Here is a 27,568-nt window from a genome sequence, read left to right on the forward strand (position 1 = left end):
AGTTCGATGCATAGGAAAAAAAGTGATGTTTAAATCATTCCCAGTGATATAAAAACTGTATCAGCTCCGGTGTCAACTGAGTACATTTTAAATTTATATGATTCGGCGATACGAAATCGGAATGTAATGTATTTCAAAAAGATTGATTTAACATCTTCTATATACTACCTCGATAATGTAAGCACTAAATATACAATGTGTCATATTTTATGTCTTCCTTATAAACATTTTTCAAATTTCGCGGGAAATTTTCGGTCATACATTTTATTCATTTTTGATGTGCTTTTATTACTTTGACTTGTATATACCTCAAAATTTTTACAGTCTTGAAAGAAGAAAATTATTTTAAAGAGAACCAGTTGTCTTGATTCAAAAATTTTTTGTCTCGTCTTGAGAATTCAAAATTTTTGATCAAGAGTATATTATCATATGATTGATAAATTAATTTGTTCTTAAAAAAAAAAACCCCAATTTTTCATTATTGAGAATAATTTCATTCTCTTTTAAGAATTTTATATTTTTAGTTTAAGAAAGATTTTCTTCATTCAAAATACAAAATAAAAATTGTATTATTTAAATTTGCTTTGAAGACTTATTTTTAAAATTAAGAAAATAACAAAATTCCGAGGATTCTTTAATTTCTTGAAACAAGTCGATAATGTCTCAAATCAACGTTGCCGCGTATCTTAATTCAAGGAAGAGAAATTCTTGAGTGAAATAGATTATATTGTGTGAAAATAGTAAAGTGCTTTGTTTGAAACTAAAATTCTTCAATGAAGTATTTCTTCTCTTCATCAAAGAGTTCTATATTCTTGATCCGATTCATGAATTTCTTAAATGAAGAGAACTTAATGTCTTAAAAGAAGAATGAACTTTTGAAGAGAATGTCTTATTTCAATCAAGAAATTTTTTTCCCGTGTTGTTCTTAATTATTCTAAAAAGTTTTTAAATAAATTACCGATTAAATAAATAAGACGGTTTAATAACAAACTTAACTAAAAAGTAGATAATAATTTAAATAAGAATCGAGTTTCTCTGTTTTTTATCTAAATATTATTTCATAAAAATGTTTAAAACAATCAAATCATTCCATTCCAAATAAATTCATATCTTTAAAATTATTTATTGTGATATATCACGATAAAAATCAGTCAAACTCTCAAATTAATAATACAAAAGTCTATATATCCCCGACATCCATAAGCCGTACATCCGTCCCGATGTTAAAACACGAGATATCTCTGGAAAGACACAATTAATTCTTTCAATTCTTTTTACGATCGATTTCTATCGGCGAACCACAGGTTGCTATCGTAAATCACTGTCTTAGCTTTTCTAGTTTACTCACAATAAAATAAATAAGTCTAAATACGGGCCAAATAGCGACGGCCATATTGGACATTTCTGAACTCAGTTGGCGCTCTCTAACAGCAGCAATGACTGACACCGACTGTTTTTAAATAAAACTCAACTATCATTAATTTTAACGTTCTGTTTTATTGAATTTCAATTCAAATTTTTTTGCAGACTAAATTATTGCTTAAAAAATTAAGATCGTTTTTTTTTAATTTAAAATCAGATAAATAAAATTAAATAAATAAAAAAAGTTTAAGTTTTAACAAAAAGCAACACCGGACAAATTTTTTATTTTTAATTAAGCCCAAAAGTTTTTCGCGTAATTTTTACATACTCAGATAAAATCTCTAGAGAGCAGACACGAAACAAAAAGGCTTGAAAATAAAATTGGATAAACAAAACAAAAAACAATGTAACTTACTGACGAAGAGTAGACCAAGAGTAAAAAGCACACTTTTCATTTTTTTCTCGCTGGCATTCCTCTTGACTATGTGTTCTTTTTCCCCCACTTTTCTTCCCTTTTCAATGCTATTCTTCTTTCCTCTATCAGAAGTGTTTTTTATATTTCCTCTAAATTCCAGGGACGTTTTGTGGCCTCAAATCGACGTACCCTCGAGACGGTTTAGTACCACCCTTAACCTCGTCTTCATTTCTCGAATAAACTTCATTTCTAACGAAATGAATTGAAATACAGAATCTAAATCTGAATCTGAATCTCGGAAACCTTGAACAAACCTATCAAACTCGGGCGACAGTTTATAATTATAATTACCCTTCACTCAAACTCCTTTACACCCTTATTTTAAATTCCGAAGTTAAAACTCATTTACTCGAATAAACATTCAACATATATATCTTTTTAACAGTTAATTGTTATCATTAAGCATTGCGTTATTTACGGCCCTAATTATCATTCACCATCAAAACCATCAAGCCTTATAACTCGCATGGTTATCAGTAGCTCTGATTAAACTTAAATGACCCGTCAGTTAGTGACATTTTTTATTGCACCACGCATTTTAATAATCTACTGTACTTGTACACTTACACATTCCTCCGGTTACTGTACGTATGTATTTGTAATTGCGAGCTATTTCTGGCAAACACGGACTTGTCTGACCATACTAGTTTTTTACTACTTTTAAAGTTTAGATAATGGCTACTTTATCATAAACTCTTTTTTTATTTATTTTGTTTTTATTATTTCCGCAATATAAAAAAAAAATTTGTTTTTTAATTTATCAGTTTTTAGGAAAGTTTTTTTTTTTAATCACAAGTTTCCTGTAATTTATCAGAATTTTCATTTTAATTTCAATTTTTTTGAAAATTTTATATTATTATTTCTTTCAGTTTGAAATCCAAATTTTACTTTAATTATCATTAAATTTTCAATCAAAAAATTATTTTCAAAATTTTATCTCTATAAATTTTTTAAATAATCGTATTTCCATACTTTAATGTCAAAATTTTGAAATCGCTATAAAGATTTTATTCTTAAGAAATTTTTAAAATTTCGTTACTCTAAATAATAACTTTTTGTCAGTAAAAATTTTATTAAAATAAAAAAAAATATATATCGATCAAAAATCTTATTTTATAAATTTTTTAATAAATAACTTTATCCTAAAAATTTAGTTTTCAAACATTCAATAAAAATTTTCAACAATTATTTTATTTAATTATGCTTCAAAGAATTAAAATTTTCAATTACACAATAAAGCATGAATAAATAAAATGATATAAAAATAAAAATAAAAGTTTAATAAAATTAAAATAATAAATAAATTTACATAATTAGCGACTTATTCAATGATAACAACATTAAGTTAATGAATCCATATGTTAAATTCCACATTCATAAGCTCACTGGTAAATTAATCACTTTATACCGGATACACTGTGTCCAATATAACGAAAATTTATCAGTGGATTTGTAGGTAACTCAATCATAAACAACAACTGTCCAATCACATATGTCGTTGAAACTTATTTCCATAAATCCCAGCAGTCAAAACTCTAGAAGAGTTAAATTTTAAAAAAGTTCTAGAACTGAAAAAGTCACTCAGTAAAATAAAAAATAAAATAATAAATAGTTTGATTAGTTTAGCGCGTTGATGCAAAAGAATCTTTGGGTGAGTGAATTATTGAGTCTTAAACACTGTTATTATTGAGAGAGATGAAGATAAAGAGGCTGGGATAATTGCCAATGTTAATTGCAAGTTCGAGCGCTCGGGCGAGACTGGAGCACAAGTTGCGATGAGCCGATTCTACCCCTCCTTTGTGAAGGCTCACCCAAAGAAGTGGGGGATTTATCAAACGAATATAGGGTAGAGCTAGGGTTGATAAGGGTGAGGAGGACGAGGGATGATAAAAGAGAGAAAGGATCAAATGCGCATGCTCTCGAAATTTAACACGCAGGCAAACGTCTATTTCATGATATCTATCAGCTTTCTGCTTTCTGCTTTTATGTCTGGAATTTAACGACAAGACAACGGATTTTTATGTCCTGAATTTCATCTTTTGTAAATCTAAGAAATTTATTGCAATTGCAAACTAAATAATTCTCGGTCATATGTTCTGTATTTTTTTTTTAATTATTATCTTTATTTTCTTCTTTACTTTAAAACTTTAGCACCGATCTAATAAATTACACCGAGAAAATATTCCGGAATGATAAATTTTTTAGCATGAATTGTCAAGACAATAACATTCCGTGGTAATGAAACGAAGCAATAATAAAAATTATTATGATGACGATAATTATGATGGAGAATAAAAGTAAAGGAGCGAGACCGAGCTAGCAAAAAAATAATGTATTTACGAGGGTAGTATCGGGCGGTTCGTGTTTTGTGTTTTTTATTACTTAACATGTTTTATGCTCAGGAATTGCATGTTGAGTGAAAATAATTTTTACCGATATATATATGCGTTATTGTCTTCGGGAAATATTAAATAACTTTGAGATTTATTGTCCCATTAAAATAAGTGATAACTTTATTTTTTGTTTTTTTTTTTTTCTTCAAGAGAATTGAGAAATCTCTCAACGTTCAAGACAATTGATATAAAAGCTGACATATAATAAATAAATTGTGTTGTGTGCTACGGATTTTGCTGGAAAAAAACTCGTCAATATGAGTTCTTCTACCGTGGAATACAATACAAGACATTACAATAGAATATGAGCTCAAATTGATGATATGGCGCTTCTAATACTATACTAGGGTATAAATATTATATATGACTTCGCGGGTCTCGGAGCGACGGAATTTTTACAGAGTTTGCTGACAAATATCGAATTAAAGTGGAATTTAAAGTTTAAGATATCAAACTGTTTAAAGGTTTTTTTCCTTTTTTTTTTTTAAATATTAGAATTAAAAGGACCAGAAAAAATTTAGAGTCAAGAAAATTAATTTGAAGAAGCAGAAAAATTCTTGAATCAAATAAAATTTATTTAAACCTAGAAAAATTTCTTAGTTCAAGCTCTTTAAAATAATATTCTTGATTTTTAATTTTATACTTTGAATCAAGTTAATTTTTTTTTAGAGTGTACGGTACTCACAAGTAATAAGATCTATACGGAAAAAAATTTTATAAAAAATTAGAATTGTCACATCGTAATCCCGGACCAGACTTCATTATTTTCACTCTCATAATTTACATTTTGAAATTTACGATGTCACATCGTAAAAATGCGTATAAAAAGAGTCAATGTACGAATTTTTATGATTTAACATCGTAAATTTTTAATAATAAAATTGTGAAAGTGAAGACATTGAAATTCTGGTCATAGATTATGACGTGACAACTGGAATTTTCTCTACAATTTTTTTTTCCGTCTATTTAATTAAGATATATTTTCGCTAATTATGATAGATAATAATAATAATTTTTTCAGGATATTTTCATAAGATATTAACCTGAAAATGTTCATTTCTACTTTAAACATTAAAATAGAACATTAAAATAATAAGAGATAAAAAATGTATTAAATTTTTGTGTTTGAGATGAATAACTAATCATTATTCTAAAGAAAATGTGCTTGAATAATTTTTAAAATAAAAACTCAATGAAATAATTATTTTTGTCAGTAACAATAAAAATCTTGAAAACGGCTGAACCTAGAACTTTCTGCTGTGTACGATTTCAAAACGCTCGGTAAATTGTTTACTCCAAAATTTTGAACTCTAGTTTAAAAAATGATTATTTTTACTATAAATGAGAATAAAATTAGAAATAGTAGGTGTTGTAGGATAATATGGGTGAATTAAATTATACTTAATATATATTTTGTATCTGAGATCAATAATTATGTTAATTCGAAATAATTGACCCTAAATACTAAAGATGTTTAATACTAACTATTTAATTCGATTAAATGAGGTCAAATTATCGAATTAGAGTGAAATAAGTTCTAATTGTGAATTAGCTTTGTAAAATGTTTGATTTATTTTTGTTTGTGATAAAAATTACCATGTTCTGTAAATATTGAAAAAAAAAAAAAAAAATGAATTTGAAAAAAAAAGTTGTTGATCAAATAGGATATTTTTCATATTTTATCAGAAATATTTATTATATAAGCTAGATCTTATTACCCGGCAGTATCGTATTAAAAAAAAAAGTTATGCGAAGATGTGTTGAATAAAATATTTAATAAATATTTTCTAAAGTTATCATATACATGATATATTTCTATACCTTAATATATAAAGTACCATCTACAGAGTACTTGAAGAATAAATTTATGCATGTTATTCTTGTTAAGATATGGATTTTTCTTTATGACTGATTATTATTCAAAGTCTGAGTTTGCGGAGGTGCATAACATAGAGTAACTTAAAATGTAAATTTCACCTGATTGATTCATTAGTCACCATCCTAAATTTATTTTACGCGTACAAGTGCCACAAATGCTTATCGCTGGCAGTTCCGCCTGCTCTTAAGTACGCCACACTAGTGGACTACGCAGTAAGGCTTATATTAAGCTGACGGTTGTTGCCTGGAACTAACTTACCTAATACTAACAGCCAAGCTGAAACGATGTATCGAGCTACGGCGCGCTAGCCCGGCTATAGCTGCCGGCAGATAGTTTGGAATTTCTAGCATCTCGTCAAGTACCAAATGCACTGAAAATGCTAATTTTTATCTTTCAAATTTACTATTTTTATTTGGATTTTTTTTTTCGCTTGATTACAAATGATTTTTTCTTTGAAAATTATCATTTGATGTCTCTTTGATTTTTTACTTTTTAAATTAGTCTTTACGTTAATATTTTTATCTTTTGAGCAGCTATTTTCTATTTCTCATTTCAAATATACAATCTTTTGTTTGAACATATTGATCGTGTTTCCAAGAGTCCCGAGAGATGGCGTTGTTGTGCTGATTAAAAAAACTATACATGAAAATGACATTTCTTGAGTTAAAAGCGCGCAGTTCATTGAATTTATCCATTTTTTTGAGATTGTATCATTTGTTCACTTAAATATAGCAAAATTTTTTCAAAAGTTCCGTCATGAGGACTAATAGTTAGATTTCTATGAAATTTATACTAAAAAAGTAAGTTTAAGAACATTTTTTTTAATTTTTTTTTCTTAAAAAATTACACTAAATTTCATAATTAATTATTTTCTTACTGCAATTATTATTATTATTAACTGTTCAACTTAAGTCTAAGTTTTCACATACTCGAAAAAGTTGAAATATCTTAAAATATTTAAAAATTTTTTAACATCAATCAAAAGTATTGAGTAAAAAAAATAAATAACAGAAGTTCTAATAAATTACACGCAAATTTTTTCAAAGCAATTAAAACTTTATTTTAATGGTAAAAAAATGAACAGCGAATTTTTTTTATTTAAACTTTTTAAAAGTGAATTATTCGCGGATTGGAGTTTCATCGGATTTTAGTCGTAGCGTTTTATTAATTGCTGTTGGGGGTCATTTTAAAACACGAAATACAAATGTTAAAAATAAAATGTAAATGGAAGTGACAGGTTACAAATAGAAATGGCTGTTGAGTAAGGAATATCATTAGATTTAATGGTGGAAGTATTGTATGATATTATATGGGAATATAGTATGTATGTGTGTTGAATTAGCCTCCTTGAAACGGCACTCTCATTAAACCGGCTATACAGTATAATAAATCGTACGTATTGTGTCAATATGTCAACGCTGACAGATATAGATATGTCAATTATTTGTCACCTTCATGTTAAACAGGAGTCAATTTTGTTTATTTATTTTAAACATTACTTTCAATGAGATTTGTTAATCAATCGTTTCATTTTATTTTAATTTCATTATTAATGATTAATTTCATTATTTTTAATTTCATTATTTAACAATTTATCAATCAGAGCAACATTGCTAATAATATCCACGGGATTTATTCATCTTATATTAATATTATAAATTTCATGATAAATTATAAATTTAATTATGACCATGTTCATGATAAATAATTCATTATTTTTCGGAATCACTGACACTTTAGAGGACATTTGATAATTAATAATTAATGACAGCAATTCATTGTGTCTAGTAGTTTTGATTAAATTCTTTTGTTTGAGATTTTTTCAGCATTTTAAAGCACGCTGGGAAATTAAGATTCTACATAGACGTTATTGAAGTCAAAGGAATTTATTTAAAAGGTTGTAAAATACTATTCAACAGTGTAACTCGAGTCTACTATTCATTAAGAACTTTACTATAAAGACAGCTTCAATAATGAGAATTGAGACGCTAAATGTAATCTTGCTTCAAAATATATTTATGTCAATAAAAGAAAAATTAATTAAACTGATTGAAATTTTTTTTGGCTGTTGTAAAAACATCGTTCTTTTTATTACTTTATCTAGTTTTTTTTTTTCTGATAAAATTAATTCAAGTTTTTTATAAAAAAAAAAAAAAACAAGTATTGTTTTAATCAATTTTTTTTTGTTGAAGTGAATAAAATTCTGACAGATACTCAATTAAAAGCAACAAACTAATTTTACTTGATTTATTTTAACTTGATTCAATAAAAATTACTCTTTTTAATTATTGTAAAATAATAATAATAAAGTAAATTGCGATTAGGCTTATCAAATAAATTATTGTAGAGAAAGGGTTGAAACCAGACTATAATTTATATTCTCACCGAAACCTACTTTCAACTCCATAGTGTCGAAAATGGAAATTTGTATCGTTTATGGGTTCAGGTTGTAATTTAACGCAGATAATTTCTAAGCCCTCTAATTACACATAAATATTTTATTTTGGCTTTTACACTGTTTAAATAGTATATTTACCAAATCTCGAAAGCCCTTATTATTTTAATTTCCCTCAAAATTATAAATTATAACGTAATTCTTCAAAATTAAAATCATTTAAATTTTTTAAAAAGCCTTTATAAAATTTATTCGACATTTCCAATTATAATTATTTCTGTGACAATGAATTTTTTTAATTTATGGCTGATATTATTTAATTATTTTGTATATGAATTTTGTAATTATTTTTCATGAACAAAGTGCAAAAATTTTAATTACAATTTTGATTAAAAAATTAGTAATATGTTAATATTAATGTAGATTAAATTATAAAATTTTTAATTATAACTATATCGTTGTGAACAATGTTACAATTGAAGTAATATCAAAATTGATTTGTTCCAAAAGCTTTTGACGACTGACGACAAAAAGATATTCATATGGTTGACAATAAATTATCTTAAATATTGATATCAATTGGATGAAATGAAATGGCCAATTGAAAATAAAACGATATTGATAACTATAAAAAATTACCTCTTTAAAAATTATAAATGAATGTTGTTATTAAATGGTATCAGTTATTGATTAGAGGAAAAATAAAATGTTTGTCGAGTAGTAGCTAAAAAAGGTGGACAAAAACGGCGTTGAGTGAAATTGATTTAATTGTTCGTCCCTGATGTAATCGTTTTATAAAGGATAAATGAATTTTTGAGAGTACCGCATAGCAGTGTAGGTTGATAGTGAAGCCGAAGCCATCAATTATAACATCCAAATTGAGGAAAGTTTATTACTATTGGAAAACGGATAATTGGGATACCGCCGGCATTGAAAACTTAAAATATATCGCTTCAAAGTTAACTTTATCTACACTTGATGATCATTGTACACCAAAGTACTCAAATAACTCTCTCGGATTATGTATTTAAACTTTTTAATTTTGTATATGACAAATTCGCAAACAGTTGATCATTAAAAATTTTATTTGATGAGTTTATTGGATAAATAAATAAATATAATAAATATATATACCCGGAATAAGTGGAAAAGTTTTACTTCAGCAGAAGGATCAAAGATTCCGGTAGCAATAAAAGTCCTACAAACATAACTACCCTTAATTTACGAGGTTTCATTTATTTTATTGAGGCTTTATCAAGTTCTTACCGGATAATGAATTCCGGTCAATTTTTAACGATAAATATACCTTGCGGATAAATTACTGCGCAAGTGCTATTCGTGTATGGCTGGAATTTTAACCACCGGTGTAATTTATATACACCACGTATATTTATCATCTCAAATTGACAAATCATTTATTATTATTCTCTTGAGAGCGTGATAAAGTCACGATAGAAAAGATCAACCGGTAAATCATCAATTGTATTTTCTTTCTTTTTATTTTATTTCATTGTTGGTAAATATTATTAATCCTCGAGTTTTTCTCTGGGAGTGGAAAATCCGATACCTTACTATTTTATTAGATCATTAAATTTTATTAGGTTTATCTGAAAATTACTTATATTTTTTTTTTTTTTTTAAAGAGTCAGTACTTAGAAGACCGGATGAAAGCGATTTTTAATGATTTTTTCTGAAGAGCCTTTTTAATTTTAATTGGTTGATATGAAAATACACCAATAAAAAATTTTATTGAGTTTTCTATAAATTTTATCTCGTCTATTATAAAATAAATAAATTTTTTTGTAAGTTTTATTTAAAAATGTCCCTCAATTACAGTTAATTTAACGATAATTAAAAAAAAAATTCCTTTCCGTGTTTACTAGTGAGTTAGAAATTTGTAAGTTGTTGTTTTTTTTTTTTTTTTTTTTTTTTTTTTTTTAAGAATAATACCGAAATTATTGTCTAACAAAATAAATTTTTGATGAAAAGTTTAGCCTTAAATTATTTATAAAAATATGAAATATTCACCAGAATTATAAATCCTTCGATCAATTATTAAAAATTATAGTTAAAAACATTGTTTATAAGTTTGAGACCGACCTCATCAGCCGTTGTTCGATAAATCTTGCTCACCGACTTTAAAAAGACAGTTTTGAGAAAAAAGCGTTTAAAGTTCTTCGGCCCATCCCCGTTTACGTGCTCACACTTCAAAGCGGCTTTACAAACATATTACAAGTATAACTTTGAAAATACTTGTCCGATTGACATTAAATTTTCTGTGAATATACTGAAATATGTGTACATTACAAAAAAAAAAATAATGTATGACTAAAAAATTAAAAATTATGTACCCGTGACTTATAAGATAACCGACCTTGGATAATCCAAGAAAAATAACCTGCTATTATTTTTCCTAGTAGATTAATAAATTCTTGCTCTTTCATTTTTCACTCAATTAATAATTTACAATGTATGTATAAGGGTGATTCTACCGTAAGTGGTTCGTAATGACCCGAGAATTTCAAGTGTTGAGAAACTATATTAATTATTATTATTATTTCTGATTATTTCATTTTATTTTAATTAAGTTTAACAAAGCAATTTATTTTAATGAAGAAATTTTCAGACTAACAGATTTGATGTGACCACATATCAATTTCCATTCTACGATTTTTAGTAATAAGCTATTCATTGGAGATTAAGATTATCATTAAAACTAATATCGGCTCAATAAACCGGCACAATTAACGCAATATAATTTTACGCTATTATTGCCGTATTTCATCAATACTATATTGACTTCATTTTCACGATACGAGTAAGCCCTGTAAACGAATTATACAGATTATAAAATTCTAAAGGCTTGTAGATACAACCATTAATATTAATAAATAGATCACCTCCCATAAACAACATTTCATGCGGTGAGCTATGTATTGTTACACGATAATAAACATTTAAATCGAAACATATTTTCATGCATCTGAATATTCATTCCATTGTTATCTATCAACATAAACATATTCGCTTTATTCGTCAGAAATAACAAACATTTCGATATGTATGACAACGACAAATATCGAAAATATTTTCAATTTTACAATTAATAATCAACTTTTAATTGCATACACTGAGAGAAAAATTTTATTTTGGAAAAAATGAGCACTGTTGTAATGAGAAATTATTTATTTATTTATTTTTTAGCTTCAAATGCCAAAGCGCGAAGCCGAATTGCAAAAATGATACATATGAAGTTATACTTTACATAAGTACGACCAATACATACATATTAAAATATAAAATTTACATAATACTCAAATGGATATAATTTTTTTAAATGCTATAAAATAATCGTTTCATTGAATTAATTTATTAACTCAATAAAAATTCAATTAATTTATTTAAAATTTTATTTCTCAATTGAAGAAATTACAATTTTTCTTACAGTAACTTTTTTATTGAGAAAAAATTTTTTAGACTGAGTTTTTTGTGTTAAAAAATATTATGTTAAATATTTAACACTATTTTATGTTGATTTAACAGAATAAATGTTAAATTTACACATAAAAGTGTTAAATATTCAATATAAAACTTTTTAAAACAAAATTTTTTACTGTCTATTTAAAATTATTTTTTCCAAATCAAAAAAATTTTTTTTCAATAGGAAATAAAATTGTTTAAAATTTTGAACAAATTTTGTTGTCACAAAAATGCCCATTTTTTTTTTCTCTCAGTGTATATGAGCAAAAATTTTTTTGAAATCCGAATTTAAATTGAAAACCAAAACCTAAATTACAAAATTGTTGAATTTCGATACTGATATTTCAGAGGGATAAAATAGTTTACAGAAACCCGCTTGGAACGATCGGATTATAGACACAATATCTTTCAATATTGTTATTATTATCATTATTAGAACTATTATTATTATTATTATTATTTACAAAACCATTATCGTTTATTTGGTTGAAAATGAGAACTGTTCTCGAAATTTCAAATTACTGGCGCCAGGTGACTGAAAACATTTCGCTGCTGAGCAGTAATAATGCAATGAATATAAGCCAATTATTTCAATCATTATTATTATTATTATTATTATTATTATCGAAATGATTCAAATGAATAGATAAATGCTTAATAATTTTGATAGTTAATAAAGTAATTGAACTAATTTAATAAAGATAAATGGAATTTAAAAAATATATTGTGACGGTGTTTAAGTAAATTACGGATGCAGTATTATATGTAATTCAATTTTGATGAGTACTTTGATCTTCTACTTCAATTGACGATAAAACATTGCATTGATACTTTGACATCCAACCACTCGAGAGATATTGTAATACTATCTACATTGTTATTTTATTCATTGACTTATTGAACGAGTATGCAATAAATTTCATCATGTTGAGATTATTTTGATTGATATGAGAAATGGACATTTGAAAAAAAAAAAAAAATAATAATAATAATAGTCACTGAGAAATTAAAAAAATTGAGATTTGTTTTAAAAAGTTTCAGCTTTTTACAAATTTCCAATTTAATTTGAATATATGCTTGACAAGACTTTAAAAATGATTTATTTACAAACCTTCGCACAAAGAAGGGCTGTTTCAAACAGAAAGTGTATGACAAGTGAAAGAAAATGAAAAAAAGTTCTAAGCTGCTGAATGATTGAATTAAAAAAAAAATAATAATGTAAAAATCATTTATCCATAAATTCAGTGGACTTGATACGTATCGACTTTACGTCTCGCAGCAACTCAATAATTTGACAACTGAAACGTTTTCAAACACTGGGAATTGATAAAACACATGTCCGTTACATTGATACTAGCTCTAAGGCATCGTGCGTTTGAAACAATATTGTTTCATGAATTTTTGCTATGGAAAATAACGTTGAAATTTAAGACACTGAAGTTGTTGACAGACATTAGAAATCTTTTTATACTTTTATACCAATGAAATTATTATAAAAAAAATTTAATGGAAAAATTTCTCACGTGAATGTTAAAAAAATTAATAATAGAAATTTTCTGAAACATTTTTTTTATTGTAATTGATTTGTTATTGAAATTACAAAAATTCACATCTGTCAGCCTACTTCAGCATCATTAAAATTTATTTTACTAGAATCAACAGACATCTGACCATTCTTAGATTTTTTTAAACAAATAACTTACTGGTGAGAAATTGCAATGACAATTTTTGTGATAAATTATAGGAAGAAAATTTTAATTAAAAATTATGATACTGAAGTTAGCTGTCAACTGTCAATTTTCATAATTTCTTTAACAAATTCATTACAATAAAAAAATGCTTCTAGAAATTTTAACTTGTCATTTTTATTAATTTGCACATGTGGAATTTTTTTTATAATATTTTAATTATTATAAAATTTTAAAATAATTTTTAATGTCTGCCGACTTCAGTTTCATAAAATTAATTAGTATTTTAATAAAAATAAAAATTTTATTTTTTCACTTACCAAATCATTAGCTTCCAAAATTTTCTCCATCAATCCCCATCACTATGCCATTAAAGTTAGCTGTCACTTGACAATTTTTTTATTTTCTTTAACAAAAAAATTTGTTGTAAAAAATTATTTTTAAAAAAGTCAAATTTTTTAATAATTTTTTTTTTTGCTGTAATTTATTTGCTAAAGAAAATTAAAAAAATTGTGAAATGACAACTAAATTTAATATCATCCCATCACTATTATTATTATTGTCATTATCAGTTCTCTTTTTTCACAATGTAACACCATTGTCTTTAAAAAATAAAAGAAAGTACAGCTGGCGCCACCACTCGCCACATCATATTGACACCAGCAGGTTTACTCATTAGTTCATTTGTGGTTATATTATTATTTCACATCACAACACACCTGAAAAATAAAATAAATTGATCAATAAAAAGTAATAATAAATTTTCCCAATAATCAAGTGCTATTATATTTATTATTATTGTCATTGTCATTTTTATTGCTCTCATAGATATTATTCTTTCCATAAATAATTATTTATTACCATGAGCAATAACTTGGATTACTGCTTAAGCATGTTAGAAGAAAATGACATTAAAATTCAACAAAGTGCGTTAAAAATTTTATGTGAACTCTGTGATAATATTATAAAATATCCCGAAGAAGATAAATACCGAAGAATACGAATAGGTAATCCCTCAATAACTGATAAACTGCTACCAGCATCCGGAGCTATTGAATGTTTATTCGAGCTCGGTTTTATTGAGGTAATTTATTTATTTACTACGCACTTTTTTATCTTTATTTTATCATTCATTCTTATCTTCATTTTCTTACAGACATTCACGTTTTTTTTTTTTTTTTTTTTTTTTTTTTTTTTTATATATATATATATTAATGTATCATTTTTTCATCGCAGAATCGGTTTGAAATCATCTGTCGCATTCGATGAAATAACTTAGAGTAACCTGTCAACAGATTAAAGTTTTATCTGTTTTTTTTTTTTTTTTTAAATGTCACAGCAGAGTCTCTAGATACCGAGGACGTTAAATTTTAAAATTGACCCAGATACTTTTTGGAATTAATAAGTTTATACGCTGCAAGTTATTTTTTTAATCTGCCAGTTACTTTTGATGTAAAAGCAGAGAGAGTATTTTAAATAATTTCATTATCCAATTATCGAAAAAAATGTTTTTTCAAATAAAATTGCTATTCGACCAATTTATATACATTTTTTTAAATATCTAAAATGCTTGAAATTTTTCATATAAATTTAATTTAAAAAATTCGACTGTAAATTTGGAGTATTTTTTCATTTATTTATTTCTAAAATTTCTTTTATATTTAGTTATGATTATTTAGTATGAGGAAAAATCAATATAATATAATCAACATCTAGCATCCAATTAATGCCTATTTAATGACTACTATGCTACTATTACATGTATTAGGGAAATTTATTGAAGGCATTTTTTAATTTACGAATTTAATTTTATTCCTCCTTGAGAATCTAATAAAATATTTTCCCAATGACAAAGAATATTTAATTATTTATAAAAATATTCATAAAGGTAAAATACTTTTAATAATTCACTAATTATTAAAAAATAATTGTAATATTTAATTTTAAAATTCTTATTTAAAAGTAAACTTTTAATAATTTAGTTTTTTTATCGATAAATAAAAAAACAAAAAAGTTTTCTTACATAGACGATAAAGGAATAACATTTTCTCACTCCCAAAATTTTGTAGATGTCAGAAAAGCATGTCATCGTATTTTTCTCTCCGGCCAACCGTAATCGAAAAAGTTAAAGTAAACTTTTATAGAAATACTTTTGAAACGGCATTTGAAAACAATTAATTTTATTGATTATTATTATTATTATTTTTTTTTATTATTAATATTATTATTATTATAAAAATTAATGGAAATAGGTAACTATTGTTTTTTTTTTTACCGTGTAAATCTTAATACGATTTCTTCTTACGCTGAACTATATACATTAAAATGCAGAATAAGCTAAAAGTCATCAAGCTTGTTAATGGATGCGAATGCCAACCTTCTAAATATTAATAATGTAGATCTTTTTTGTTATTTATTATTCCTTTCAAATTTCACATGTCTATATTTTGTATTTCGTTTGAATGGCTTTTATATTTTTTAGAAGCATATGATAAACGAAAAACAGAATTAATTATTTTCTGCTTACTCAAGATCATAAATTAGGTTAAAAAAAATTTTTTTTTTTTTTAAGTATTATTAAAGTAAAATTAATATCAATAATTTTTTTTTGATCATTGTAAAAATTTATTTTTTGAAATTTTAAAAAAAAAAAAAAAAAAAAATAATAATAATAATAATAATAATAATAATAATTATGACAATAATTAAAGATTAAAAATATGTTAAAAGTGAAAAAGGCAACAGTAATTTCTATAATAATGAGACTATTAAATAAAATATTAAAATATGAAGAGGCTTAAAGAAATATTTAATTGATTAAAGTATCTCCAAGGTACTTATAACATCAAAGAATTTTTACTCAACGATTTTACCAGCCAACTTATACATTAGCCGCTTTTCGCGAATTTAAACACAAGATCATGAAAAAATATTATTTCTTATTTAAAATTACAATCTTTTGAAAAAAAAAAAAAAAACCAACTTTGAACTTGTAATATCGGGTCAACAGAAAAGATACTAATGCATGAGATTAATAAAAAATATAAATTAATCAGATTCGAATATCAACAGTTTAAGTACATCGATTAATATACACAGTAGATAAACAACCACAATTTACCGGCAAAGAAAGAAAACAAACAAACAAAATAAATATTTGTCGGCTAAACAAAGAGATGAATCTCCGTTATTTAAGCTTCAATTATAAATTATATTCAGCTGATAGTTCGCGGCAAACAAAATTATTTATATTCTCTTGTTATAAAGTTAAAAGCCAATTTTTCTAGTATTTATTTTCGTCATAATACTTTGTATCTTTTCCGAAACAATCAACATCTCTATTATACTCAAATGCATAGTGATCTATAGAAAGCTCTGTTCCACTGGCTAACCAATAAAAAAGTGTTCTAATTTAAAAATGAACTTATAGAAAATTATTCTGTTTGTTAAACTTTTGACAAACTTCAACTTTATGTGATTTTTACTTTAAAAATCTTCATCTTTAGGAATAATAAATGATGTGCTTGAGAATTTTATTAAAAAATTAAAATTATTTAATAAAACATGAATAGCGTTAACTGAAAATTCCTTATTATAATCAATATCGAGATAGTATTTCCAATATTTATAGTTAATTCGCCGAACACCAGCACATTACGATAAAAATAACTTTATCGAAGTATTTAATTACGAATACCAGGGATAATTAATCTATAAGTTATCTGATGAAAGAGAGTTTTCATCTGGAAACAAAGAAAATCAACAACAATAACCATTGAAGCAGTGAATAGAGCGTTCAAGCAGAGTTCGGGAATTCACATTCGAACTTTGTTTTAATTCCTTTCTATATGAAATATCGTTGAAACCGAGAGAAGCAGCAGCAGCAGCAATAGCATTGGTATTTAAAAAGTATTCACTTTAAAATACAAATACCCTAAAAAAAAAAAAGGTATTCAAATGCGTGCTAAATGCGCGCTGGCACAAATATTCAAAATAGTAGGTTAAACCCCGGGAGCATTTTGCAAATACTTTTTACAAGACTGTTAATAGGTTTTTTGCTATCACTTTGAAGCTTTTAGCCCCCGTGCCTGTTTAGCCAATTCCAGACCAACATCAACCAGGAAGAAACTTATCAATTAGTGTAATCCGAGCGAAACATGATCACTGTGCAGATTTCATGTGATGCCAAGCTTCCTGTCAAAATTGCTCGTGTTTGTAGAACTCAAAGTGCACTGGTGTCCGTTTCTAATCATTTTAAAACGATGTTTTTGTTGTCTAATATATTAATACGATAAGCTTGGGATGTTTGCATCGCTTTTTAGGAGAAATCACGAACTTAATATTAATTTAGCTGATTAACTTAATTTATTATTACTTTTTGATTTTTAAAGCAAAAAAAAAACTATTTGAAAAAAACTCTTTTTTTTTTTAATTTAAAACTTTTTTTACGTTGAGTAAAAAACTTTTTAACCAAATTGAAAGTATTTGGGGTCAAAAGTGGTCGATTTGGCGTGGAATACTTTATATACATCGTTCGTAGTATTTTTGCTAGTTTATTTTTATTTCATCAATAAATTTTAATAAACAAAAAATTCCAAAGTAATGACTCTTGAAGTATTAATTTACTGATTGGATTCATGGTCTTTTGTCGAATTTTGAGCGCACGTTTTAACGAGGCCATCAATGTGCTTGTTTTAATTGGCCGAGTACTTTTTCATGGGATTATGATAGAGTCAAATAATCAAAGAAAGCTCGTTGAAGTTTATAAAATAAAATAAAATGAAGATATTATATCTCTCTGGGTAAATGAAAATTCCATAGATTTACTGCTGAGTCTAGAATATCTTCATTTAGGAAGTAATGTAGAGTCTATTTCCATTTCAGCTGTCGAGCGACCCTTAGTAATTAATAAACCATTGTATGCATTAATGCTATTTCCTACTTGTGTCTCTTATATTAAAGATTCAGTCGGAATAATGAGCCTTTAGAATTTTATAAAAAATACATGAAATTATATATATTTTTCTCTAGAAAAAATTCGAATTTTTAGTTGATTGTAAAAATAAAATGGCAGTTGTCTTCGTGAGCTTTTGAAAAATTTTACTAATTTTCTGCGCAGATGGAAAATAGATTATTAAATAATCTATCGCGTTTTTTTTTAAACTTTTCTTTCCTGAGGAAAAATTCATGAAGCTGTAATAGCTTGGAACGCCTGTTAATATAGCTCAACATACTTACTCATTTGGAAATTCTCGAGGTCAAGTTCGAAGATAAGCTAGATCGGTCTAATAGTTCAAGTATGACAAGAACTCAAAATTAAAAAAAAATATACTGACCCATTTTCGCTAATTCTTCTTGAAATAACTTTTAAACGCGGCATAAGTTAATAAATTTCAATAATTTTAAAAATATCAATAATTAAGAAATGACCTTGTATCTTGTCAACTACTGACATTTTTAAAGATATAAGCTCATCCCGATGTTACACTCAACGAGGCCTTTCATTTAAGTACCCACATCAATTTTTCATATATTTATAAATATTATATATATATATATATATATGTATATATGAAAAATATATGAAAATGCATGTGGGTACTCAAATGAAAGCTCTTGATGAGTGTAACATCAGGATGAGCTTATATCTTTAAAAACGTCAATATTTAAGAAAGTACATTACAAAAGTACTTTTATCGTCAAAAAGACTCTTACTTCTTTATACATTTGACATTTTACTATTGTATTCCTTTTAACGTTTCTAAAAATTTTTGGTAGCACTGATAGATTTACATCCATTTCGGATGCTGAATGCCTTTTTATTAATATTGAATTCAACTTCACTCGCACTCTATCCGTCATTTTGGCTCATTCGAAGTTATTTACTAGAAATCAACTTGGAAATTTTTTGAATAAGGATGTTATACTGGCGTCCCTTTTCAAACCCTCCGTCAAATCAATAGAGACAAAAAAAAATAATAAAATTTTTTATAAACCGATCTTATATTCACATCCCACGGAATTATTTATAAATAAATTTAATCCCACGAATATATTATCTATTATTTTTGAAAATATATCACTCCTATCATTTTTCTCTTCCTGTCAACAAAATATTTAAAGTGGCCCCAGATGCTTCCACCCTATCTGAATTTATAAATTTACTTCATTACACAATATTGCGATGATGAATTTTCCAATAATACCGTCATAAATTATTGATAAATTTATTTTAAAAATTTATAAAAAAATTAATTTATATTTGATTTTTAACATCGGTTTTAATTTTTAAGTGAGAGTAAATCATATCCGTCCTCAAGGCATACAATTTCATAAATTATGTGGTTATATTTAACTGAGCGGTATGGCATATTCGTAATTATTATTATTATTGTTATAATTGTTATGTGAGGTTTTAAATAAAATATCTTAATTATTACCAACATTATGCACGTGAAATTTCAGTATGTGTTTACACATTTAGTTTAATGAAACATTGTTAAAATTTATGTAAAAAGTTGTGAATTATTGTTATTACATTATTAAGAGGTCAAAAATATTTGCATGCATGAAAATTTCGCCAATCTACATTAAATAAAATTGTAGAAAAACAATTTCTGGTGTATTTTGATAGCAATTTTTTATTTTAAAACAAAAGGTCATTTTCCATTGGTATTTAATTATTAAAAATATTTTTACATGTAACCTGCTCAAAGCGAAATAATAAATATTGAATATGAAATAGAAAATCCATACAAAATATAAAATTTAACAAAAATAATAATAACTTCAAAAATGTACGATATTTATTTAAAAAATTTTAATTGATCATAAATTCGTTGTCATTTCTTAATTATTGATATTTTTAAAGATATAAGCTCATCCCGATGTTACACTCATCGAGACCTATCATTTGAGTACCCACATCATTTTTTTCATATATTTATATATATATTATATATATTTATATATGAAAAATATGTCAAAAATGCATGTGGGTACTCAAATGAAAGCTCTTGGTGAGTGTAACATCAGGATGAGCTTATAACTTTAAAAACGTCAATAGTTAAAAAAGTACAGTGCAATTTAACAAAAGTCATTATTTAGTAAAGCAAAATTTTATTTATTTATAGTTCAAAAGTCACAAAGTGACTGCAAGGTTGCTAGTAAATTTAATAAATGAACAAATATTTACAATTTACTCGATTTGAATATCAAAAAAATCAATATGTTTAATAATAGTCAGTAAAAAATTTTCATGAATAAAATTTGGTGAAATAAGGTTACAATATGTCACAAGTACTTGTCATGTATTTTTTTTTATTTATTTATTTTGCTTTCTATACGCTGAAAAAAAAGTATAAGTGCGAACGGAAATATGAATGAAACAAATAAAAGCACCGGAGATGAGTGTAGTATTGTACTTTTTTGTTTCTTTTATTACTAAGTTTATAAGAGGGCTAATGTTATTTCTCGAGCGTTAAGGAAAATTAAATTTTTGTTTGTTCTATCTCTACTCATAAATTAATTGTTATAGTCGCTATGAATGATCATTATTATGACACACTACAATGGTTTATTGTTATTGTGATACTTGTAAAAATTTTTTATGCTTCCGAAGGCATATTTTTAAAATGGTCTCAAATATAAATACAGAGAAAATTTTATAAAAACTTTTTACTATCAATGATAAAATAAATTCATTAAAAATAATAAGTTTGATTTATTATTAAATAAAAACTAGTTAACAATAATAAAAAAAGAATTCATTATTTTTAGGATGGAGAATTTTTTTCTCTTCCCAAAAATTCCTCATTATCTCAACTGCAAAGAGGCCAAAAGTTACTCTGGGAATTACGTAATAAAGTGATGTCTAGTACAAAAGACTCAACTAGCCCTAGCGTCAGTTCTCCAGCATCAAAATCAACTGGTGCTAAGCCAAAGGATTTAAAGCAATCAAACAATTTTCTGCAAACAATTACTAGCACTTTTCAGGAAGTGCTGCGATATGAAAACAAAGAACTTCAAGAGTACACAAAGCATTTTGTTCCCATCGATCGATTACAACTTGAAGCTATCAAGAAAATGAGAGCTTTCCAGCAGCAGCAGCAGCAGCAGCAGCAGCAGAAGAGAAAAAAAAATTCCCTTGGTAACTCAAAGTCCAAGGATCAAATAAATAAAAATAATTCTATTGAGTGTGAACCAACGATTGAAGACTTGCTGCTGAGTGAGTTGGTGCATTGGTTCAAAAACGAGTTTTTCTCTTGGATGAATAGCCCAACCTGTAGATTTTGCTCAGACGCTTGCACCTTCAACAGAAATGAATTCAGAAACGATCCTCGAGTCTCGAGAGTTGAAATACACAAGTATGTTTTCATTTTTGAATAATAAACTTACAAATGTTGTGACCGGTTGAGGTGTAATGTCTTTGTCGCGTTTTTCTTTCAAATTTTTTTTTTTTTTATTTTATTTTTTTGTAATAAGAATAAATTACAAGCGCAGTGAAGAAATTTGTTTTATATTTTAATAAAAGAACGAATTTATAATTTTATTATGTGCGAAGAAAATATGCACCAGTATAACTCTTCTATCCTTGAAGAAAAACACTGGTTTATTCGATGATTCGCGTGAAATTGAAGGTGTTATATAGCGTACATAATTCTTTTATCTCCACACATAAAAGGATCTTACTGGTTTGTTCTAGGCTATATACTATATTGGTAAAATAAAAGAAGATCATTTATATATATTGAATGGTATTAAGAAAAAATTGAGAGCGTTTACAGTACATTGAATAAATAAGTACTTGGTTGAAAATAAATATTGTTAATCGTAGAAGAAAATTATTTTAAAGAAAACTGGGTGTTTTTATTCAAAAATTTTTCATTTTCTTGGCTTGAGGATTCTATTTTAGGTTTTAGTTTGTTAGTAGTTTTAGTTTAGTAGGATGCCACTAGATGGCCGGGTGACGTTAGTGCGCTCGCTTTTGGAGTTGGACTTATAAAGAATTTTTAGAGATAATCTTTAAAAAAATTCAAATAAAGTTTTATATACTGAAAAAAACTAGTTGATTTTTATATTTTTGGTTCAACAAGTTTTTTTATTTAAAATATAAAAAAAAAAAGAAAGGAAATTCATTCTAAAAAGTATTTGAGATTTATTTTTAAGAACCTTAAAATGAATCAATTTTTTATTTCTTCTTTTTAATTTTTTTTTTCACATCATTTATTATCAAATTTAAATTTTCTCCCAGTGGACTTGACTCAAAATAATTTTTTTAGTAAAAAAATTGTTAAAAAAAATGTAATCTCCTTTTTTCTAAATTTTCAGATGTAAATCCTGCGAAGCAGAGGAAGAGTTTCCACGATACACAGACCCGAAAATTCTGCTGACAACTCGAAAAGGCCGGTGTGGAGAGTGGGCGAATGCCTTCACATTAATTTGCCGATCCTTGGGTTATGACACACGGATAGTTTACGACAAGACGGATCACGTATGGTCGGAGGTTTGGTCGATGTCCGAAAATCGCTGGATTCACGTAGATCCTTGCGAGGATGTTCTAGACAAACCTCTGCTTTATGAGCGAGGCTGGAAGAAGAAACTGTCCTACATTATTGCGTACTCCAGGGATGAGGTGCAGGATGTAACCTGGCGGTACACGAGGGACCCGGACGTGATGAAGCGAAGGATTCTTACAAGTGAGAACAGTCTTTTATCTTTGATTTTAAGGCTGAACGAGGAGAGGTTCCGATCCTCGGGCCCGGGGTACAGTGAAGCGAGGAAGAACTTTGTTGTTAGGAGACGATTAATGGAACTCGCTGAGTTATTGCCCGCTCCATCGGGCGCCGTTAAACTGGGGGATGGCAATAATGATAATGAATATGGGGGAAGAGTTTCCGGTGATGTGGCTTGGCGATTAGCACGCGGTGAATTATCGGTAATTATGTTGTGATGTTTATTATTATTTTTATTGTTATTATTACTTCATATGTAATTATTTAATATTTAAAATCCAAATTATTTATTGAAAAGACATAAATAATTTACGTCAAGACTTTTTTGATAATACTAAATTTAATTATTAAAATTCCTTTCAAAATAAAAAAAAAATTCTCGTCACAAAATTTAACCGACAAACAAAAAATAAAAAAAGTTATTCGGCAGCCGAAATGGAAGTAGATTTCTCAAATAGAAAAATTATTTTTTATAAATATATTATTTAATTCATTCATTAGAAAAAAAAATCAATAATTAATTTAAAATTATTTAGAACTAATTTTGTTCAAAATAAATATTTGCTGGTTTTGTTACAATAGTATGAATTCTATAAGTAGAATTTTAAGATCAACTTATTGAAGATGTTTCTATTTAATATTAAATTACAACCATCAAGCCAAACCAAACGACTGAAAAATTTCATTGAAATGGACCCAGAATAGATATTTTTGGTCTAAAAAAAAACTATAAAATCTTTTAGAAATAAAACCTACTCCAAAAACTCATCATAATAAATTAAATATCACGGAAAAGTATTTGAAACCTTGAAAAGGCGCAAATGCTAGTCAATAAATTTTTAATGATACAAAATTTGACTGAAGAAACAACCCATTTTATTACATAAAATTAAAAATGTGGGAGAAAAAATTTTTTCTAATTCTCTGAATTAGATTAATTAATAAAAATAATTAATTATTTTTTTTAGGAAACACATGAACCGTACGTATGGAAAATTTCATCATCAAAATCAAAAAAATTCATACTAAAGTACGTAATAACAAAAGATATTTATCAGATTTACGACGAAACTGACAAAATAATAAACACAAAAGAAGGCTGGAGCAGCGGTGTAAATAAATATGAAGGCGGTATATTCCGTAACACTGAGCGCGATTGGAAAATGGTGTATTTAGCGCGATCGTCCGGCAATGAAATTGGAAAAGTTACATGGAGCATTGAGCTGCCGAACGAAGTTGACATAGAACTGTTTGAGTTACGTGCTACTGTCGCTACCTTTAACAATGCCAATATACAGTGGACTATTGAGGGTATAAATAATGATAATGTTATCGTGTTACCCGTCGATGACTGTAAATATTATAAAACAAATCAACTTCAAACACGTAAAATAAACGTGACTGTGAAATTATTAGGAGGTACAGGTGACGTTTCATGGCAGCATGCTCAACTTTTCCGGCAAAGCATCGATGCCGTTGAAGATTATTCTCTGCAAATATGTATAACATTAAAACATACCACGTGAAACTAAGTTCGCAATTATTGATTGATTCAAATTTTATAGGAATAATGTTTATTGTTAAATTTACAATCTACTTTTTAAGAATTTTTAATGCATTTGTCTTTTTACTTGTGATAAAAAATGTTTAAAAATTTTATTTTTTATTTGTAAAAAATTTAAAACAAATTTCTTATTTTTTTAAAAACATATTTTGTAATAAAATAACAAATATGTTAATAAAGAAATTTTATTTTATTATTTAACTATTACTCACACTTGTGTAATGACTGTTAATTACTGCTTCAACAAGTGATTAATTAAGCGATCGAAAATGGGTATAATTACGATGATATAGTATTATTAATTATAACGGATCAATATTGATAATAACCTTCTTATTTAAAAAGCACAGTTCATAAATCGCATTAACAGTTTCAAAATTTAAAGAGTTAACTGTTTTATTATAAAAAAAAAAAATAATTAAATTTTTGCTTTCAGTAATTTAATTGTCTTTAATTAAATTATGATAAATGCCTTTTTAATAATTTAATATTTTATTATGTAAATAATAAATATCACGATTTTACTGCTTGAAATGGTAATTTTTAGCAGTTGATAATTACTTATTGTAAATCGACTACTCTTAATGATAGTGTAGAGATAAAATAAGATTTATTAAAATTTACTCTATCTTTTAGTACATCGGTATGTTCAAGGCGATGAAATAAAAAGTACACACGTGAATTCGCTTCATCTAATCCAAATGGCTTTAGTTTTAATTTGTAAATTTACTTTAGACTAAATACCGATGTAATTTGAGTCTGTAAAAAAATCCGACGAGAAAATTTAGTGTTAATTAAAAAGATTTAAAATGTAAAAAATTACAGTGATTAATTAACATTTCATGTAGTTGTAAATGCCAGGAACGTCAGGTAGGTAGTTGGCGTGAAGCTTGAATAACACGATCAAAAAAAAAAAAAAAAAAAAAAAAAAAAAAAAATGTAGGTCAAATCGAGAAAAGTTTTGGGTAGTCGGAAATCACTCCTTTAAAATTATATCGTACAATTTTTCCTTTTTATTCCATCGAGAAATAACTGATAGGTTTCATTAATACTGCATTTAATAACCGAACATATAACTTTTATAAATTATACCCTGTAAAGAACTTTGATCAATTAAAATACTTGAAAACTGATTTTTTTTTTTTTATTGCAGAAATATTTACCCGCGCTTCTATTTTTTAACTTTTTCACGGATAATTTTAATTCAAGTGTACAGCTGAATACATCAGATTATTTTTTATGTTCCCGAGGTGAATTTTCTTATGTGAAACTCCAGGAAAAGCGCTCAAGTAGATGAGAAACATATATTTATATATTGCGAGAGTGCAAAAATAATATAATGTCTTTTATATCGATACTGTGAAAATAATAATAAATTCTGCATTTTGCAGCACCTTTCGATGACCCAGCGCAAACATTATATTTATTCGGATGTCTACTTTCTTCACAAAAAGGTAAATATTATTTTAAATAATATTGCGTGCTTTTAAATTAATATACAGATCCGATTTCTTCAGCAAAAACTCATTTAACTTAGATTATAAGTATTTGCAAGAAAAGTTTCTTCCAATGAAAATTAACTATTTAATAAAATGTTTTCATTTTAAAAATGCAGAGTCGATAGTTTTAAATTACTGTTTTATGTGAGATTCCGCGTACCCACGTTCGCTTCGCTCGGCGTAGATTTCATATATTTTTAACCTTTTTTTTATTGGAAGCTTTCAAATTTACATTGGTCGAGTTATTGAAAAAAATGTAAATATAAGTTGAAGTAATATAAATACGACAGCAATCGATATTAAAATTTGAGTGGTTTAATTGCATCCCGGAAAGCTTTCACAGCTATTCGGCTGTCATATTAAAAAAACGTTTCCGTTTCCGTTTCCGTTTTTTTTTTTTTTTTTTTTTTTTTATTTCTTTATTTAGCAATATTTGATGGTAAATATTATTTTAATGACAACGATTTCTTTATTCTTGACGATAAAAGCTTTTTTATTAATAATTTCAATGTGGAAGACATGATTTGTCTACTAAACCACTGCTACTGCTTTTTTATATTTTATACTGAAAAAATAAAATTACTTGATCCAAAAAAATAATTATTTTAAAAAAAATTGGATATTCTGTTACAAAAAATTCGACATCGAAAAAAATCACTTTTTAAAACTGACAATAATTTGCTTTTTCTTTAGCGATTTTATATTCTTGATTAAAAAAAAAAGTTTCTTCATTTCAAATACTAAAAAAAATTTAAAAAAAAAAAAACAAATAAATTTTCTCAAAACTGAAATTGATTTTTTTTATACTTATTTAAATAACAATTATTTTTTTTAACAAAGTAAATAATAACATTAAAAATAATCTTTCCCTAATTTAAAATAATAGACCAGAAAAATACATTTTTAAATGAAAAACATTATATTTTGCTTGAGAAAAGTAAAAAAGATTGAATTGGTAAAATTCTTTGATGGGAAATTTTTCTCTTCTCAAGTTGTCTTTTCTTTATTCGAATCGTCAACTTTTTGAATTAATTAAAATTAAATAATCAAAGCAAGATAATACTACTCTTGAATCAAATAGTAATTTTTCAGCTTAAGA

General features: G+C 26.2%; 2 protein-coding genes across 3 annotated transcripts in view; one reads left to right on the top strand and one right to left on the bottom strand.

Annotated features, from left to right (window-relative positions):
• Nucleotides 1–14,253, bottom strand: part of LOC141523974 (neurotrimin) — a 35,837-nt gene extending 21,584 nt beyond the window's left edge. The window contains exons 1-2 of one of the 2 annotated variants that reach the window (XM_074237588.1): nt 13,993–14,253; nt 1,778–2,091 (exon numbers count right to left, since the gene is read on the bottom strand). In XM_074237588.1, coding sequence (XP_074093689.1) covers nt 1,778–1,817 — 40 coding nt within the window. In that variant the 5' untranslated portion in view covers nt 1,818–2,091; nt 13,993–14,253. Of the gene's footprint in view, nt 1–1,777; nt 2,638–3,146; nt 3,824–13,992 lie in introns of those variants that run through there. The other variant, XM_074237589.1, reaches the window with a different exon arrangement.
• A 139-nt stretch (nt 14,254–14,392) lies between these two features.
• Pngl (N-glycanase Pngl) lies at nt 14,393–26,116 on the top strand. Its single transcript, XM_074237587.1, has 4 exons — nt 14,393–14,756; nt 21,452–22,038; nt 23,003–23,609; nt 24,375–26,116. The coding sequence occupies exons 1-4, from the start codon at nt 14,535–14,537 to the stop codon at nt 24,930–24,932; spliced, it is 1,974 nt and encodes a 657-aa protein (XP_074093688.1). The 5' UTR covers nt 14,393–14,534; the 3' UTR covers nt 24,933–26,116.
• Nucleotides 26,117–27,568: the final 1,452 nt, after the last annotated feature.

Source organism: Cotesia typhae, unplaced genomic scaffold (genome assembly GCF_013202065.1).
Source record: "Cotesia typhae breed Kobodo isofemale line unplaced genomic scaffold, CoteBio_Ctyphae contig_22, whole genome shotgun sequence".
Classification (NCBI taxonomy): Eukaryota; Metazoa; Arthropoda; class Insecta; order Hymenoptera; family Braconidae; genus Cotesia; species Cotesia typhae.